Consider the following 17,791-nt stretch of genomic DNA (forward strand, 5'->3'; position numbering starts at 1 on the left):
TTTGCATTTTTTTTTTCAGTTTATGCAATATATTTTTACATGTGTTTTAAAATGTTTGATTCACGCTTATTATTTTTTTATACGTGACCGCTATATATTTGGCGGGAATTTGATCCCATACTCGTCAGCTGAGAAAAAACATTCTGAGAGTGATTCCAATTATATTGTTCCCCTGTGTTGTTATCGTTATGGACTCTCGTTATTGAGAATTCTATTCTCATAGAATTTAAATAATTAATAAAACTGAATAGTTATTGTAATAGTGTAACTCGAGTTATGTAATCAGATTACTTTTCCAAGTAACTAGTAAAGTAATGCATTACTTTCTAAATTTACAATAAAATACCTATATAAAAGAAATAACTATATAAAATAGTTATTTCTTCAAATAAGTAACTCGAGTTACTTTTTAACCCAATCTTAGTTTCTGCCATAGTTAATTTTTTTTCCAAGTTAAAATCTGGCACATTCAGGATAGACCTGAGAGCTTCTTTTTGTACAGCTCTAATAACTTAAATTTGTAGTATAATAAATGTTTTGAATAAAAGATTATACTTTTAATCAGAAATATAAGATGGGTTTATATACTGAGTACACTTCACACAGCTCTTATCACTGATGATGCCTTTTATTGTGCACAACCGTTCAGTATTTATGAAACCAAAATTAATCCATTCTTAGTCAAACAGGTGCTAGACAGCTCCAGCTACATCTCCTTAAAAGACAAACCGAACTGGCCAAACATTCACACATCTCAATGCAATGGTTACCAGCTTTCACCGTTAAAAAAAGTATAAACAAAATGTAACAAAAAAAAACTACTAATACAACTACAAATGAAAAAGACAAAGACCAAAGAGCTGAGCAAATTGATCAAATGAGATATTCAACACTGGTTGAGGCGTGCAAAAATGTGTGAGGTTGATGTGAATCTGTTCTGTCAGTAATACTGCATGTTGGACTACTGCATACATACATGTGTGACGATGTAAACTGCAGATACGATCACAGCAGGAGTGTATATGTGTTTGTTGGTTATGATATTGACAGAATTGATATCCATCACCACTAGCATTGTAGTCTGGAAACATGGCAAATGAATGTATAATAATAAAAAAACATACATACATACAAAAAGACTTGTGTGGCAAATCATAGAGTGCATGCACCACACACACACACACACACACACACACACAGATTCATCGTATAAAACGACTGACACTTTCACATGAACATGTCAATAATACGACTACATCCACAATCAGAAAGAGAAGGAAACATTACAGACATGTATAATATGATAACGTCATTCGTAATAGTGTAAAGAAACATATAAAAATACAAAAATAGGACGGTTACAATATGAAGATATGAGATACACAGACCACAGCTGCAAATGTAACTTTAAAATCCCTTGTCTCTACTCATCAGGTAGTAGTTGCCACTAATTTGTAACAAAACGTTTTTTCCTTCATGTCGTAAATACTTTCTGTGGATTTGGCCTGATACTAAAACACCCGTACACACACAACACATAACACATTCTGAACCGAAATATCAGTTCTGGCATGAACACTGAATGCTAAAATGTGTGATGTGATCTCAAGAAAATGATTAATTCAACTCAAAAATACAACACACATAATCAGCGTATGTTTTCCTGGAAAGGAACCAATGTGATTCCCTGCTGCGTTTCCCATTATTTTTTCATTGTCGATTAGTCATACACTCCCATAATTAAGTATTCTCATAAGCATGGCAATGAGATGTGAATGAAACAAGACTACTTTCACCTGTTAGAAAGGTAGAGTAACTTGTGATATTTTGTGGCAGATGACGTGCACACATACCCCAAAAAAATAACATGCAAACATCAATTATTGATGACATGACTTCCAGGTTTACAGTACATGTTGTCAGAGATGCTTCATACAAAGTAAACAGATTTAAGATTTACTTATTTGTAATCTCTCTTTTTTCTCATGCTAAAATCGAATTGTACATTTAAAAAAAAAAAACAGGCCAAACCACTGAAGCTTTCACATTGTCCCAAAAGTAAAACCGACATTCACCCGCACACATACAAAGTAACGATTACAAAGTCAAGTTTCTCTTCGGACTTACTCCAAATCGAGTGCTTCTATTAAAACAAATACAAAGTGATAAAAAGAACATTGATAAAAGAAAACATTAAGTCAGGACTAATTTTGACTTTATGCTTCATCCCTCCAAAAAAGTACGATTCGAGAAACATTCTGAAAGTGCAATTTGTTCTTGGGTTTCTTTTGTTTTTGTTTGTTTCCATGGGAGTACCTAATGTACATTGAGATGCTTCTGAAGTGCAGATCACAGGTACCTTGGATCCTGTAGTTCGACTCAAAGTTAAGTGATGTTACTCAAAATGGAGGACAGACAAGGAAATATTGAGCCTTGTATCTGGTACTTGGACGCAGGCGGTTAGGGCCAGGAGTGCTTTTGTTGGGTGTTAACAGGGGTTTGGGTTTAAGACCTTTCCAAAAGTCCAAACAAAGGTATTTTTTTCTGGGATTTTTTTGTCAGTCTTTTTCAAGGTTATCTGTGTTTAGCTTTAGCTATTTATTTTGAATCATGTCATGTTCAAGATGCTGGCAAGAATTCATTTATATCATTTTCTCCCAAAAATGATGAAAGTGACAAAAAAGAAGATATCGCTCCAGTTATCTCTATATCTTTTGCTTTCTATCTCATTTCATTTCTTCTCCTGGAATCACTGATCCCCTTTAAATCTCACCCTCTCCTTTACTGTGGTGGAGGCACAGGGGCGTTTGGATAGAGAGAATCCCCTGGAAGTGGAGTGCTGGAATCTGGAGGGAAAAAAACAAAATAATCTATTAGACAATTATATTAGTATAAATATAATTATACATAATAAATATATTATGTTAAATATAATGATCGGGGCCAAACACAAAAAAGCACGAGTTATGCAAGCATGCTACGACCTTCATTATTTTATGCAAAATGGCTGAAAAATCACTAATACAATCACTAGTAATACGATTGAATTGCTTATCAGTTTTGACCAATAGTGGCGCAGTTATCAAATTATAATTGTGTGGTCAGTGTGAGATGACAAAGTTTGGTGTCAATATGCAAAAGTGTCGCAGGGTTACAGCCTTGGAATCAGCTCGGCATCATCGTATGGACCCCAGACTTTCGGACGGTGGTGTATGTACACCCCTACTGCACAGGTACTGTATATACACACAGTATATCACCCTCACAGCGTGTGTACATGTGTCATTACCGTGTGCTGCTCCAGCCTGTGCGTTGGTCGGGGGAGAACTGTTAGAGGCAGGTGGAGGAGCTTCACTGTGGGCATTAGAGGCGGGCACGGGGGCGGGGCTTGCTGTTGGGGGCGGGACAGATGGAGTGACAGGTTGGTGGGGTACAGATGGAGTACTGCCAGACTGGTTGCCAGGCTGGTTGCTATGATGCTGGTGTTGGATCTGCTGAAAGTGTTGCTGTCTGGCTCTCATCTCTGCATACTTCAACTGCTCCATATGAAACGACTGACGATCAGCAAGAAGCTGCTGCCTCTGATACTCCAACTAGAAACATAATATACATGTATACGCATATGAATATGAAACCATGAATATGCATATTCATTTCTAATTAAAGGAACAGTTTTCCTAAAAATATGAAGATTTTCGATGATGATGACTTTGATTTCTGTCTGTTCCTCACATTGTTTTTAAAAGACTTGTAATATATATATATATATATATATATATATATATATATATATATATACATATATATATATATATATATTTAAATATTATATATGTAGGGGATAATGTATAGCGAGGCGGTTGTTATAGCGAATATTTAAGCGGATTTAAAAAGTAGTTTATTGATTTAAAAACGATTGTATTGCTTCCGTTAAAGAACACCATGTCCATGGCAACGCTCTGTTTTTCATGGCAACGGTGTGTTATACTTAGCAGCGGTCTGTTATCAAGAAATAACAGACAGCATTCTATATTAGAATTTAACCAAGTCAAATCATCATCACAAGAAGATACATTTACTCTAAAAAATGTTATAACTTTTTTTTAAGGTAATTTGTTAAGTCTGTCTCCAAAATGTTCATGCTTTTCAAGCCTGTAGAAAATATAATCCATTAAAACAGATGACAAACAAGCAATTTCAGATGTAACAAGGAGTCTGTAAATTTATAATACATTTTAACTTTGGTTTTGATTATTTATTAAAAAAATATATATAGTGCATCATATTGTACATTATGAATAAATTTATAATGCATTAAATATAAAGGCTTTAAGTGTAACAAAAAAAAAACGAATAGAAAATTACAAAATAAATGTAATATTTTGAACAGTTATTCAATTATAATAGTTATTAAAATGTTCTTATACTTGTTTTAAGAATGTTTACTTTTTTACTAGAATTTTTTTTTTTCAAGTGTATGAAAGAAATAAAATCACACAGGTTTGGTAAAAATGTTGTTCTTTTAGGGAACAAATCTACAAAGCTTTTGTTATAATTGAACGAACCTGACAAACCACTGAAAGTAAATATGCTTGATAATTAAACAAAAAGCACATTATCCATGTGGCCTTACCGCCTCTCTCTCTCTGTCCATGATGGTCTCCAACTCTTCAAAGTGTCTGAGTTTGATCTCCAGTTTCTTCATCTGGGTCTCCACCAGCAGAGCCACCAGAGACTTGATCTTCCTCTCCTCCACCGCAGCCAAGTGCTAAAAAGTAAGGAAATCAAGGAATATAGGGTTCAGTGTTTCATTAGCAGGAAAGCTGTTTGTTTTCTCACTATGATGGTGCTTTTCACGCACCTTAGCTTTCACGGCAGCAGCAGCAAGCGCCGAAGCAGCAGCGGTGGACAGGTTTCCCTCTCCTACATCTCTCTCCACCTTCGCCTTCTTCTCTCCCTCACTCTCTCCATCCCTCTGACCCTCTTCGGATCCCTCCTTCCGTTCTTTCTCCTTCTCGCCATCAGCTGTAGGGGTCCAAAAGAGTTCAGGTAAGTAACTTCACCTCCGTCTCTATATATCCATTAACTATAATGGTTAATGAAGGCAACACACTACAGTGGCAGGTTTGTACATGTCGTCTACAACTGATTTGGGCAAATAATGCATTAGTGTATCTGCATCACACAATACATCTGCATATTTCAACCTTTTATGTCTTCTTATAAGTCCTGTTTTTTTATTCTGCTGGACTTTCATCCTGCACATATATTCTATTGCTGTAAACACACCCATTTCTGAGTCAGTTTTCTCCGTCTCTCTGTCTGTCTCTCCTTCTCTCACTCTCTCTTCCTCTTTCTTGCCGTTCTCTCCTTGTTTTTCTTCCTCCTCACTGGGTCCATCTTTGCTCTCCTAAAATGTAACAGACACAGGAGATTAATGTGTTAATATTAAGAAAATATCATAAATCTCATTTGAACCGAAAGCTGAAAATTTCACAAAAGGATTTCTATTTCAAATAACTGATGTTCTCATGAACTTTCTATCGATAAAAGAATGCTGAAATAAATATGTATCACTGTTTCCACAAAGACATTAAGCAGCTCAGCTTTTTTAAACATTGATGATAATATCAAGAAATATTTATTAAGCAGCAAATCAGTATATTAGAATGATTTCTGAAGGATCATGAGACACTGAGGAATGGAGTAATGACGGCAAACGTTTTATTAATATTGCCATCACTTGTAAATTTGAATAATTACTACTAATAATAATTACATTTTAAAATATACTATGAAATTATTTTAATTTCTAATAATATTTCACAATATTTTAGTTTTTACCGTAATTATCAAATAGATGCATCCTTGGTAAAAAACAAAAACATATATATATATATATATATATATATACATACATACACACACAACTGTTTTCCCTGCCCCGTTTAAATCAGATTTTTAATCCAACATTTTCAATGCAGTCTCAGACTTTTTGGACTACACTGTACATATTTTGTCTGTACACACCTTATTGTCTCTCTTATCTTGGCTGGATTGACCATCACTGCTTTTATTCTCCTCATTTCCATCCTCCGCTGAAAAACAAACATACACAGTTCTTTTCTCTCACTATTTACTTTAGGGAAAATAAGTGAAAATGTGTTTGTTCACTTACCGGGTTTGTCAGAGTCTTCAAGACCGGTTCCTGCGATGCCGCTGCCCTCCAGGCCGTAGAGAGGGTCTGACCTTCCGCTTGCTCTGGCCGCCTCCTCCACTCGACGCACATGAGCCTCCACCAATGCAGCTGGAACCTCCTCCTTCATTCGAGAGAACTCCTCTGAGAAAGAGAAGAGAAACATGATGTTCATGTAGAAAAACTACTTTTATGATTTATGAACTACTTCTACATTTCCGCCCTCTTTTAAGCTCGAGCTCAGCTTTCTATTCACTATTTTTGTATTTAAAAAAAATACAGTTACAGTGATTTCGAGGGAAAGTATAAAATGGTTTTCATTTTTGTTTAAACCATTACTTTAATAATGTAAGTTCTCACCAAGCGCAGATTTAGCTGCAGCTGAAGCCACTCGAGGGTCAACCACAGAGGCCAGGAACGCCACAGTGCTCATGACAGGGTTCCCCGCTTGACTGAACGGAACCGGCTGATAGGCTAGCGGGCCCAGAGAGGCGGAGCTTTCCTCCAGGTAGGGGTCTTCAATCGGTAGACGCAGGAAGTGGAGAATGCACTCATCCTGTGTGCGGCTGCCCACGTGCTCCGATACTTTATTCCAGTCATCTTTGTACATCTCTAGACCCTGAGAACAAACAGGAATCGTTATGTGAATGTAAAAGAGCGGAAGTCAAGTCAACACTACATACAAGTTTGCAATTAGTAAATTTTGCATTACCGTAAATTGATCAAAAGTGACAGTAAAGGCATACAGTAAAAACATTGTTACAATTTTTTTTTATTTCAAATCATTTTAATTTAAAACTTTTTATTTATCAAAGAATCCCAATTTACACAAAAATATTAAATATTATATATAATAAATACTAAGCAGCACAACTGTTTTCAACATTGATGATAATATGAAATGTTTCTTGAGCACAAGATCAGGATGTTAGAATGATTTCTGAAGGATCATGTGAAAATGAAGACTGGAGTAATAATGCTGAAAATTCAGCTTTGCCATAACTGGAAAAAAATGTTAAATGTTAAAATATATTAACATAGAAAACAGTCATTTTAAATTGTAATATTTCACAAATTTCGGTATTTTTTAACAATTAAATGCAGCCTTTGTGAGCATACGAGACTTTTTAACGGCAGTGTAATTTATAATAAGAAAAAAATAATATTAAATAAGAAAAAAGCATTTTGACTAGTGGTCTCAGATTTTTCATATGTATATACAGTACCTCCAGCAGTAGCAACGTCTCCTGGTCCGTCCATTCCCGAGTGGCACTGGCAGCATTTTTATTCTGTGCAATGACAAAAGAAGGTCCTTAATCTTTCTCACAGTGATCAAAATCATCTCCATACTTCATATTGCAAAATTCATTTCAACCTCACACATTCTCACACTCTCTCAACACCATGTGTGGTATTTAATGGGCGCCTCTTACTTTAATTGGACCACTCTTCTTACTATACACATCTGTCCTCAACCCAAAGTTCTGTAAGTCGGCAGGTTTGTCCTTCACTTTGTCAGGGAATGAGAGAATCTGTTGAGAAGATGAAGTCTAGAGGGAATGAAGAGAAGAAAAGAGCTTAGATAACCAATCAAGTGAATATAGACAACAATTTACATGGAAAGTGTGTTTTTAAGGGCTGTCGCAGAAAAGACCGAAAAAATAAGTAATCTAAGAAATAATAGAAATTTTGTGTGGATGACACCACACGAATAAGAATAAAGAATACATGTGTTTTATTTTACCTGGGATGCTTTAGGCTGTAGTGGTACCAGACTTGATGGAGTATCTGCCAGTACGTGAAAGTGTGAGGTGGGTGGAGGCCCCATGGGAGTGGGCCGACTTTCTGAATCCACCTGATAGTTAATCAAGCCCCACTGTTCCAGAAACGCATGGACTCTGTTCACACACACACACTTTCACAGTCAAAATTCATCAAAGTAAAAAAGAACCATGCATATATAATATAAAATAGGTATTTTAGAGGTGTATTTCTTTTCCCAGACCTCATAATGGCACAAACATCTCCAGCAAGGTTTCTACGGCAAGCTGTGGAGGTCAAATACTCTTGTGGGTTCAGTCTGTACGTGTCGATCATGAAGTTACGGTATGCCAGATAACTGTAACACAGTGTGAAGATGAAACAGGGTGGATAAAGCTAATTAAAGTGCCCCTATTATACTTTATACTTGTTATATTACCTTTCATGCAGTATGTAATATAGATGTTTGTGAATGTAAATGGTCTGCAAAGTTTTAAAGATCAAAGTGCACAACAAATAAAGTTATTGTTTCCTAAAAGAAAAAATAGACTCCAAAACAAAATTAATAACATTTCAAAATAGCATAATACGGGCATTTTAATGAAAGTCAATAGAGCCACATTTAAGTTCAAATCAATATGTTCACCAGCAGATTTTCTTACATTTCAGGAGTCTTCGACTTGTTCTTCCCATTGAAAAACTCAGGCAGTGCTCTGCGCTCTATAGCATGGACACTAAAAGAGACAGAAATAGACTGTTACATTCTGACTTTGTTTTGACATTTGCTTTTTCTATAATGACAAAACAGAATTGCCAATTGCTTCCTATCTAAATGGGCGATTCTTGATGAGAATATGTTTCAAAGCTGTGTGTGTGTAGTCGCAGTACCTGTTATAGTCAAACCAAGCAGCATAGCTAGGGATAATGATATGATGGGTCTGTTCAGTGACATTATCCTCATGAAGATCCGATCCCTTCACCGGTTCTCCTTTCACACTCTGGGAACCTTCTTCTTCCTCCTAGAAACACACAAACGTAAAGCTAACCACGATTGCTGCTCATGAAATACAGTGGGATTTAAACATCTGACACCATATTGATAACCTAGTCTAATTTAAATCTGGAAATGAGCTAAATGTTAAGATTTTGATCAATCAATTTAAATCTTTCAAATTAAAGGTTAACAATCAAATCCTGTTTTACTAACTTATTGAGTTGATACAACTAGAAATACAAAAAAAATCGTAATTTTTAATGTAATATTTTCTGTCAAATTGTTATGATTCTTTAATTTATATATATAAAAAATGTAATTAATAATAAATTAACATGTTTTATTTATTTATCTATTATTTAAGTATTACATAATAAAAAAAATATTTATATTACATGAAAAAAGCTAAATAGAAGCATGGTTTTTATTTGGTCTCAGATCCAACAGTATATACCGTATATAAATTTACTAAAACTGTGAAATGTGGTTCATATAATTGCTGCTATACCTTTCCAACCGTCTCCATTGATTCATCCTCTTGCTCATCTAGTGTGATGGTAGAACAAAAAAAAAACACAGAGTTGAATTAATTTTGCTGACACATATACTTTATAGTACAAATAATGCATTGTTAATTAGCACAGAAAGCTGAAGTGTGTGCTTTTCATGTGCCCATCATTAAAATGCTTCCTCTTATTCCAGCTCAATGTGCGGAGACAGCTTTAAGCAGACATTTATAGGCTGACATCCTTTATTTTCGCAATTCCACTTGGTGCCATTAACGGCACAGAAAAGACACACTTCACCTTTCGGTTAGTCTGAGTGACAAGTGTGTTAGAGACAGAAGCTACTGTGTAGAGACATACCCAGGTCAGTCATAGTGCCTCCTTTCACTGGAGTAGAATCTGAATCCTTCTTAGTCACTACACACACAAATATCAAGATTACACACAATAGAGACTAAATTGTTAGGTAAAAAGATGTGTGTGAATTTACCTGTTTTAGGTAGTGTAGCTTCCTCCACTGCCGGCACAGGTGAGGGTTCATCTAACTCTTTAGTCAGATCTTCCTGTTCTTCCTCTCTCTGTCCTCTTTTGGACTTAGTGTAGGGTGTAGTGGGTCTGAAAACACACACACACACACACACACACACACACACACACACACACACACACACACACACACACGTTCGTACAAAGACACACAGGGAGTGTCATCTTTACATTTCCGGTGCATCCATTGATTTCAAGAAATAACATGCCAGATCTTAAATACATTATTTGATCGACTTAAATCTATTTTGTGTGTAATGCCAAACATTATTTGGCACACAAACTTAAATTCTTCCAGTATTTTACTTTTATTGAAATTAAAATATCATGCTTTTAGTGTTTTTAAATGCTTTATGCATTTAATTTTGATTTAGATGCCCCGTCTTTATCTTTCTGAAATAATTTCTTCTCAATATTTTTTCATTGTTTCAAAATATTCAGTATGTAACATATCTGGAAAATTGTGTTTAAAGATATTTAAATGTATATAGGGATCAGAGTTTAGGAATCCATTGAAATCCCCATATTTGTTAGCAGACAGGGCAGACACTTCCTCCTATGGTGGATACGGCCCTGGTACTTTGGGCCTGTGATGTGAAAATAAGATTTCATAAAATTCCTACATTTAAATACATCTAAAAAAATAAATACATTTCAGAAATTCCCTGAAACAAATATCACTGTTTCATGAGAATCAATGGTTTAAGATTCTGTGATAAAATATACCCTTTCTTTGTGTTTTTCTTCTTGCTCTCCTGTGGTGGAGGGGTAGGAGATGGAGACGGGGAGCGTTTCCTTTTTTTGGCACTGCTGGGTTTTTTATCCCTCCTTTCATCTGGAGTGCTCACTTCATCTGTGAGAGTCTTCGCTGAAATCCTCTTCCTCCTTGGTCCTCCCTCTCCCACCTCATAGTCTTCCTCATTCATCCACTCATTAAACTGATCCAGGTCCAGAATCCACTTGGCGTGAACCTACACACACAAACACATAAACTTGTAGTCAGGTGATAAATGGCAGGATTTCTCAGATAACCATCAGCTAATCAGTGGTTTTATTTAAAAAAAAAACATGAAAGGCAGAGAGAGCATGTGCAAGACAAAAGAGACAAAGAAAAAGAGAGGTAAAGGCCCGAAGACAGATGGAGAGAGGTAAGGGGGGGTTTCTAACCTTCCTGGGCTTCTCAGCAGTGGGCGGATCCTCCACAGCAGCCTCCACCTCACTGGCTGAGATCCATGTGTCATAACTGCATCATAAACACAGCACATTAATCCTGCATTCATATACACACCTGAACTGTGTGTGCATGTATGTGTGTGTGTGTGTGCATGTGTGTGTGTGTGTTCACCTATCAGGCCAGTAGCCCCAGTGCAGCAGCATCTGTTTGTCTCTCTTCATTACAGGACGGACCCACTCTTCTGAAAACCACACACATACCAATTACAATATTACTGCAGAAAACCGTTCTTCTTTTTAAATGGAGGGGTACAAAGGGGCTAAAAGCCTTGACAAACAGGCCTTTTTAATTAATTTTGAGAGAAAACAAGAGGAACATTTTACCCTAGGGGGGTGTTTAGCCCCGTTGTACCCTACACGTGTGTGTGAACTCTGAATGTATATTTTTACACTACGAACAACACACAGCAGAACGTACCGTCCTCCAGACTAGCAGGAATAGGCACCACTACATGAGAGCTAGAAAGCTTATCTTCAGTCACAGACCCCTAAAACACACACATACATGTCAAATAAGATGTCATCTTGATCCAGATTGACTTCAAAGAAATAAAGTATTGAAATATGGATTTAAAATATAAAAATCATAAAAATGACAAAGATTTTTTAAATTATGCAAATATAAACATACGCGACATTGTAAATAAAGCTGTATCATTCAGTAGGTTAGTTTTATACCTTAACTTTTAATGTTTTTCAGGGCATATATATATATATATATATATATATATATATATATATATATATATATATATATGTGTGTGTGTGTGTGTGTCAGAATACTCGATTCTGGTTGGCTGGAAGGTGTGCTATAAAGCTGTATAATGCAGTTCTAGATTAAAGTCAATTTAGTCACAGTTCTAGATTAATGCACTGATCTCACTGAAGCACACACACACACACGACAAAGAAATCGGAGATTGTGCGTGTGCACACATAAAAACTTGTTGTTAATATTTCCCTGTAACTTTTATTAATAAGTTAACTTCGCAACAAGAAGGTTGTAATGTCACTGCTTTGAAGTAATTAAACTTACAGCTTCTATGCTAGTAGAGAGATGCTGAGATACATTTAAAATATTATAAAACTGAAATTATAAATGAATAAAAAAATAAAATAAAATACTTTAAAAAAAAACATTATCCAGCCATAACTGGATGGCCTTTGTAAACACTAAAACGAATGGTTTTTGGAAGTACCTGGTGTCGTTTGATGATGTCCTTCAGTTTTCCCAGTAGCTTGGGCTCTATCTCTGAACTCAGGTAAATCACAGGTCGGGACAAACAGTTATTCTACAAAGGAAAAAAACACATCATTATCCAACCTCACATATGCACATACTAATAAATCTAACCATTTGATGACTGCAAGTAAATGTTCATCTGACTGGATGACTGTGTGTGTGAAATTGTGTGTTTGATACACACCTGTACCAAAGATTTCTCTATAGTCATGAACATTTCAACATTGCGGTCCATTCTCGAAGGGTTCTGGAAGTCAAATCTCCTCCTGATGGATACAAAAGTGAACAGCTAATGAGTATGAATTAGGTTTTTGATCCGTAATCATTGAAGTGGCACTTTATGTATCACTGGTAAGTGCTTTAACACCCCAGGATTACTACACTAATAGAAAGTTGAAATGCAGCAACATAAAAATGTCATGCAGAATCTATTCAGGAGCATAAGGACCAATTGACACCACGATGGAGGCGAATCACGACTCTCTTGGTGAGTGTGTCATAATGTTAAGTGTCAGAGAAATTATTCAACAACTGATTAAGCCACTCAAATAAGTGGCAAAACATACATGTTAAATTAATAGATTCTTAAGTAGTCCAAATAATGAATATATTTTACATGACATCCTACCTATAACCTATATAAGTGGCTGAGGATGGTGTCTCATGGAAAAACATTTTTACAATCATCCTAAAATAAAAATCTAAAATCGTTTGTTTATTTTTTTTACTACAAATTTGGAATAATAATTATTATAATAATAGTACTGACATTTCTAAACATGCTCTATGGTAAAGTATTAAGGCATTATATACATTATAAAAGTGCTACACAAATAAATTTGACTGGACTTGATTTATTTATATATATATATATATGTAGATATACCAATGAGCCAAAACATTATAATATGCCTAATATGCTGTTGGTTCTCTGTATGCTGCCAAAACAGAGCCGACCCGCTAAGGCATGGACTCTACAAGACCCCTGAAGGTGTCCTGTGGTTTCAGTCACCAACACGTTACCAGCAGATCCTTCAAGTCCTGTAGGTTGCGTAGTGGAGCCGCCTTGTTGGTCCAGCACATCCCACAGATGTTCAATTGGATTAAGATCTGGGGAATTTTGAGGCCAGGGCAACATTTACATCATCTCTTCATCATGGTCCTCAAAGTCCTGAACAATAGGTGCAGTGTGGCAGGGTGCTTTATACTGCGGAAAGAGGTCACTTCCACCAGGGAACACCATTGTCAAGAAGGGGTGTACCTGGTCTGCAACAATGTTTAGGTCGGTGGCATGTGTCAAATTTGTATCCACATTAATGGCCGGACCCAGGGTTTCCCAGTAAAACATTGCCCAGAGCATCACACTCCTCCCACTGGCTTACTATTGTCCCACAGTGCATCTTGGTGCCATCACTTTACTAGGTTAACGGCACACAAGTACACAGCCGTCCACAGGTTGTAAAAGAACACGGGACCCATCGGACCCAGTCCAGTTCCGACGCTTGCGTGCCTATTGTAGGAGTTTTCACCAGTGGACAGGGGTTATTATAGGCACTCTGATTGGTCTGCGATACACTGTGCATTGTTACACATTCCTCCCATAGCCATATAATTAATATTTTGTGTGACTTGTGCCACAGTAGACCTTCTGTTGGCTCGGACCAGACGGGATAGCCTTCGTTTCCCTCATGCATCGATGAGTCTTGGGCACCCAACACCCTGTCAATGGTTTGTGCTTTCGAACCACTGTTGACTGGGAGCAACCCACAAGCCTTGCCATTTCAGGGATACTCTGACCCAGTCGCCTTGCCATAACAATTTGGCCCTAGCTTGTCAAAGTCGCTCAGATCTTTATTCCTGCCCATTTCTCCTGCATCCAACATGTTGATTATGAGAACTGACTGTTTGCTTACCATCTAATCTACCCAGACCTTAATATGTGGCCTTCTTAGGAGATGATCAAATATGTTCGCTTCACCCATAACTGGTCATAATGTTTGGCTCACCAGTGTATATATACATATATAATTGACATTTAATTTACATAATTATAGTGTCAATTAAATAATAAAGAGGAGTGAAAGAAAGAGAGGGAGACAGAGGACCATTACCATCCTTGATCACTCTTGAACTTGTAGGCAGCAGCCAGAATATGACACAGGGCTCCTCCAGATTTAAAATCCAAAAAACACTTCATCTACGGGAGAGAGAAGAGCATCATCAGAAATCTACATGGTGCACTGATTACTTTAATGCATTCAACTCAATACTGTTATGAAAGAAGGCTTGTGTGAGTACCGGTAGCTTAGTAAGTGGAGGGTTGCTGACATGTCGGCCAAACACTTCCTCCTGAAACTGAAGCAGTTGAACCACCAGACTCGACAAAGATTTATTGGTGGGGGGCTCTGCTTGAATATACTAAAAAGAACCACAGAAAGTTTAAGGAGCTATAGACACCATAATAAAAGGAACATACATAAGGATTAGTCACAGAGCAATACATCAACCAGATTAATTATTCATTATTTGGCCATTCTGATTTATCAGAATTATATTGTGTTCATTTTTGTGACCACTGCAATCATTATATTGTATTACATATACGGTGGGGCTCACATTCATGCTAATTCAAACTTTCACTCAAATTTAATGCTGATAATATAATTCATAAAAAGTATATATAATTTTTTTAAATAAATGCACTTTCTGTAAGATTTCACCAAGTCATTGATCTAAAAACACATGGACATGCTTGATCTGTCAGCTGTCCTCCATAGATAAATGGAACATCTACATTTATCACAATCTGCATCACTTGACTATTTTTTTTTTTTGTTAAATGAGTAGCCTACCTTTAAATGACATAAAAGTGAAGGATGCTGTGAGCAAGATGTAGCCTAAATGACTGAACATCAATGCATCCTCATCCTCAAACGCTGTGATGACAGTGCACATATTTTAAAATAAGTTTCATATTTTTATTAAATTAAATTCATTAATTTATGTTTCCGTATTATAACCTTAATTTCATAATATTATTATTGCAATAACTCCAGTGTAAATACATTAAAATTAGGTTTGCTTTGAGCTAGATTATATAAAAAGAAGTTGTATGTGTTAAGAATTTATTTCTTTACCTCATATATGAAATGCATTAACAATTTCATGCAACCGAGGTGTTTTGTTAGCGGGAAATTAGATTTCGCTGCATTCTATAGTCGAATTCCACACATTGTTTTATCGTATCAAGTAATCGCCAAGTGTAAATTATACAGAGAAAAAATATTCTTCACATCCGAGTGTGAATTTCTCATCGTCTGTATCACATTGCTGCTTTTTATAAGCACAGCGCGCGAGATTTGGCTGCACATCTGGATTCACGCACTTGCGCTGCCAATACCGCAGCCCCGTTACACGAGCTGGCCTTTCTTGAATAAAAGAGAAAGGCCATTCATAAAAACCTATTAGAGAACGTCTAATGACTAGCCAGAGATGTAGAAACGACATCAGATATGGAAGATGAAGCCGATTCTTGGGTACGTCTTTAGACTTTTCTCAAGACGGGCATGCAGCATCTTCTATTGTCTGAGACGCGTCAGACTGGATTTTAAACAGCTGGATTTCTCTCCATCTCCTTTCCTGCCCTCCCCTCTCCTTTCTACCTACCCGCATCGAGTCTGTCCTTTCCTGCACAAATAACTCAATGACCGGTCGTGCTGGTCACAAATAAACGAATGGTACCTTTTTATAATTCTTGCCCAGCCAAACCCGGACATTGTCGAACTGCGAGACGGTATCAGACGCTTCGAAATATTTTACATTCGGGCCGCCGTCTTTCTTCCGTACCGCCATCTTTGTCTGCTCCAAAGTTTTGCCACCCACCGCCCCCTGGCGGTCATTTGTTTTTTGTTTTTGCTAGAGTCAATGACTATGAAACGACCCCCATTCTGGCTCGAATTCTAGGTTTACGCTTCTCTTGGAGCTTTTGAGAAAACTTGAGCCAAAATGGCGGACAAAGGGTGCCAGTGACTTCCCTGTATCCCAACCCCCTTCTCCAAATAGTGAATCACATCTCCACATTGAGCTTTGCACAATAGATTGTTGTAGTCCTCGTATTTTAGTAACCTAGATGGCCATCTACCACCTGGTTCAAAGTAGCCTCATATTTCTCTCAAGCTGTAAAAATGTAAAGGCAAATCACCCAAATCACTTGATTTTTTAGCGCTCAATGACAGGCTACTTACCATGCACCAGCAAACAGCAAGTCATTTTAAATGGCTAGTGATAATGAGCAGGAACGAAATGTGTCTGTCAACATCCAATAAATGCTGTAACTCACGATGTTGTTTAACTGGATGCACTTGACCATATCGAACTTTTCAAGTTCAAGTTCAAGTCCAGTCTTCAAATACCAATACCTAAAGTATCCAATAGGTGTCGCTGCCGTCTAAAGTAAAGTTGTCAGTGCTGCGTTTACTTGCTGCTGGTCATTCGGTCATTCATGCATTCATGTTCTGCCCATTGAATGGCTCAGTAAACATGCTATCAATATGACAGGCCTAACTCTTGACTTTTCCTAATCTATCTATCTACTTATCTATCTATCTATCTATCTATCTATCTATCTATCTATCTATCTATCTATCTATCTATCTATCTATCTATCTATCTATCTATCTATCTATCTATCTATCTATCTATCTATCTATCTGTCTGTCTGTCTGTCTGTCTGTCTGTCTGTCTGTCTGTCTGTCTGTCTGTCTGTCTGTCTGTCTGTCTGTCTGTCTGTCTGTCTGTCTGTCTGTCTGTCTGTCTGTCTGTGGATAAGCTTTCATGTTCATGTCTATGTAGACTACAGGAGAAGTTTGTGAGAATCTTTCACCCTTCAGTGCTTTTTCAAATGATATTTGAAACTGTGATTGTGAGGCCTTGCGTACACAATAAATGTGAGCTGTAGAGACTTGCAATGTCAGTGTAGATTGACAAACAGTGAAACTTTCTCCGTCCTAACCGTGTTTCTGCCAGAGTCATCATCATTTCAGAGAGTGTTGGTGTTGCTGTCTAGCCAACATCTCTTTGACCTTTTTACTATTGTCCTTCAAAGGATGCCCAGCCATCTATCTCCCCTCATTACCAAGGAAAAGTGTCTGTGTCTGGGTGGTGAATAGTAATCAACACTGTCAATTGCTTCCTCACTAATTAGTGGTTTTTGTGTGTGAGAGAAGGAAAGAAAGCTAATTTTGTTTGCGATTTAAATCTATTTAAACTGTATTTACCTTACATGTTCTTTGGAGCTCAGTTTCAAATTGGGG

At 36.8% G+C, this 17,791-nt stretch overlaps 1 protein-coding gene across 1 annotated transcript; it reads right to left on the reverse strand.

The window, feature by feature from the left end:
• Positions 1 to 611: 611 nt before the first annotated feature.
• On the reverse strand, positions 612 to 16,363 carry smarcc2 (SWI/SNF related BAF chromatin remodeling complex subunit C2). The gene is made up of 26 exons (XM_079627328.1): positions 16,221 to 16,363; positions 14,778 to 14,897; positions 14,591 to 14,676; positions 12,664 to 12,745; positions 12,436 to 12,528; positions 11,655 to 11,724; positions 11,349 to 11,418; positions 11,171 to 11,246; positions 10,730 to 10,974; positions 9,948 to 10,072; positions 9,818 to 9,874; positions 9,460 to 9,497; positions 8,846 to 8,976; positions 8,620 to 8,691; positions 8,202 to 8,315; positions 7,941 to 8,094; positions 7,630 to 7,746; positions 7,423 to 7,485; positions 6,557 to 6,815; positions 6,179 to 6,340; positions 6,031 to 6,098; positions 5,290 to 5,410; positions 4,862 to 5,025; positions 4,634 to 4,768; positions 3,290 to 3,593; positions 612 to 2,846 (listed from the first exon to the last, which is right to left on the reverse strand). Exons 1-26 carry the CDS (start codon positions 16,329 to 16,331, stop codon positions 2,782 to 2,784), a joined length of 3,102 nt encoding a protein of 1,033 aa, XP_079483454.1. The 5' UTR covers positions 16,332 to 16,363; the 3' UTR covers positions 612 to 2,781.
• Between the last annotated feature and the right edge of the window lie 1,428 nt (positions 16,364 to 17,791).

This window comes from Phoxinus phoxinus, assembly GCF_949152265.1.
Source record: "Phoxinus phoxinus genome assembly, chromosome: 11".
NCBI classification, from domain to species: Eukaryota; Metazoa; Chordata; class Actinopteri; order Cypriniformes; family Leuciscidae; genus Phoxinus; species Phoxinus phoxinus.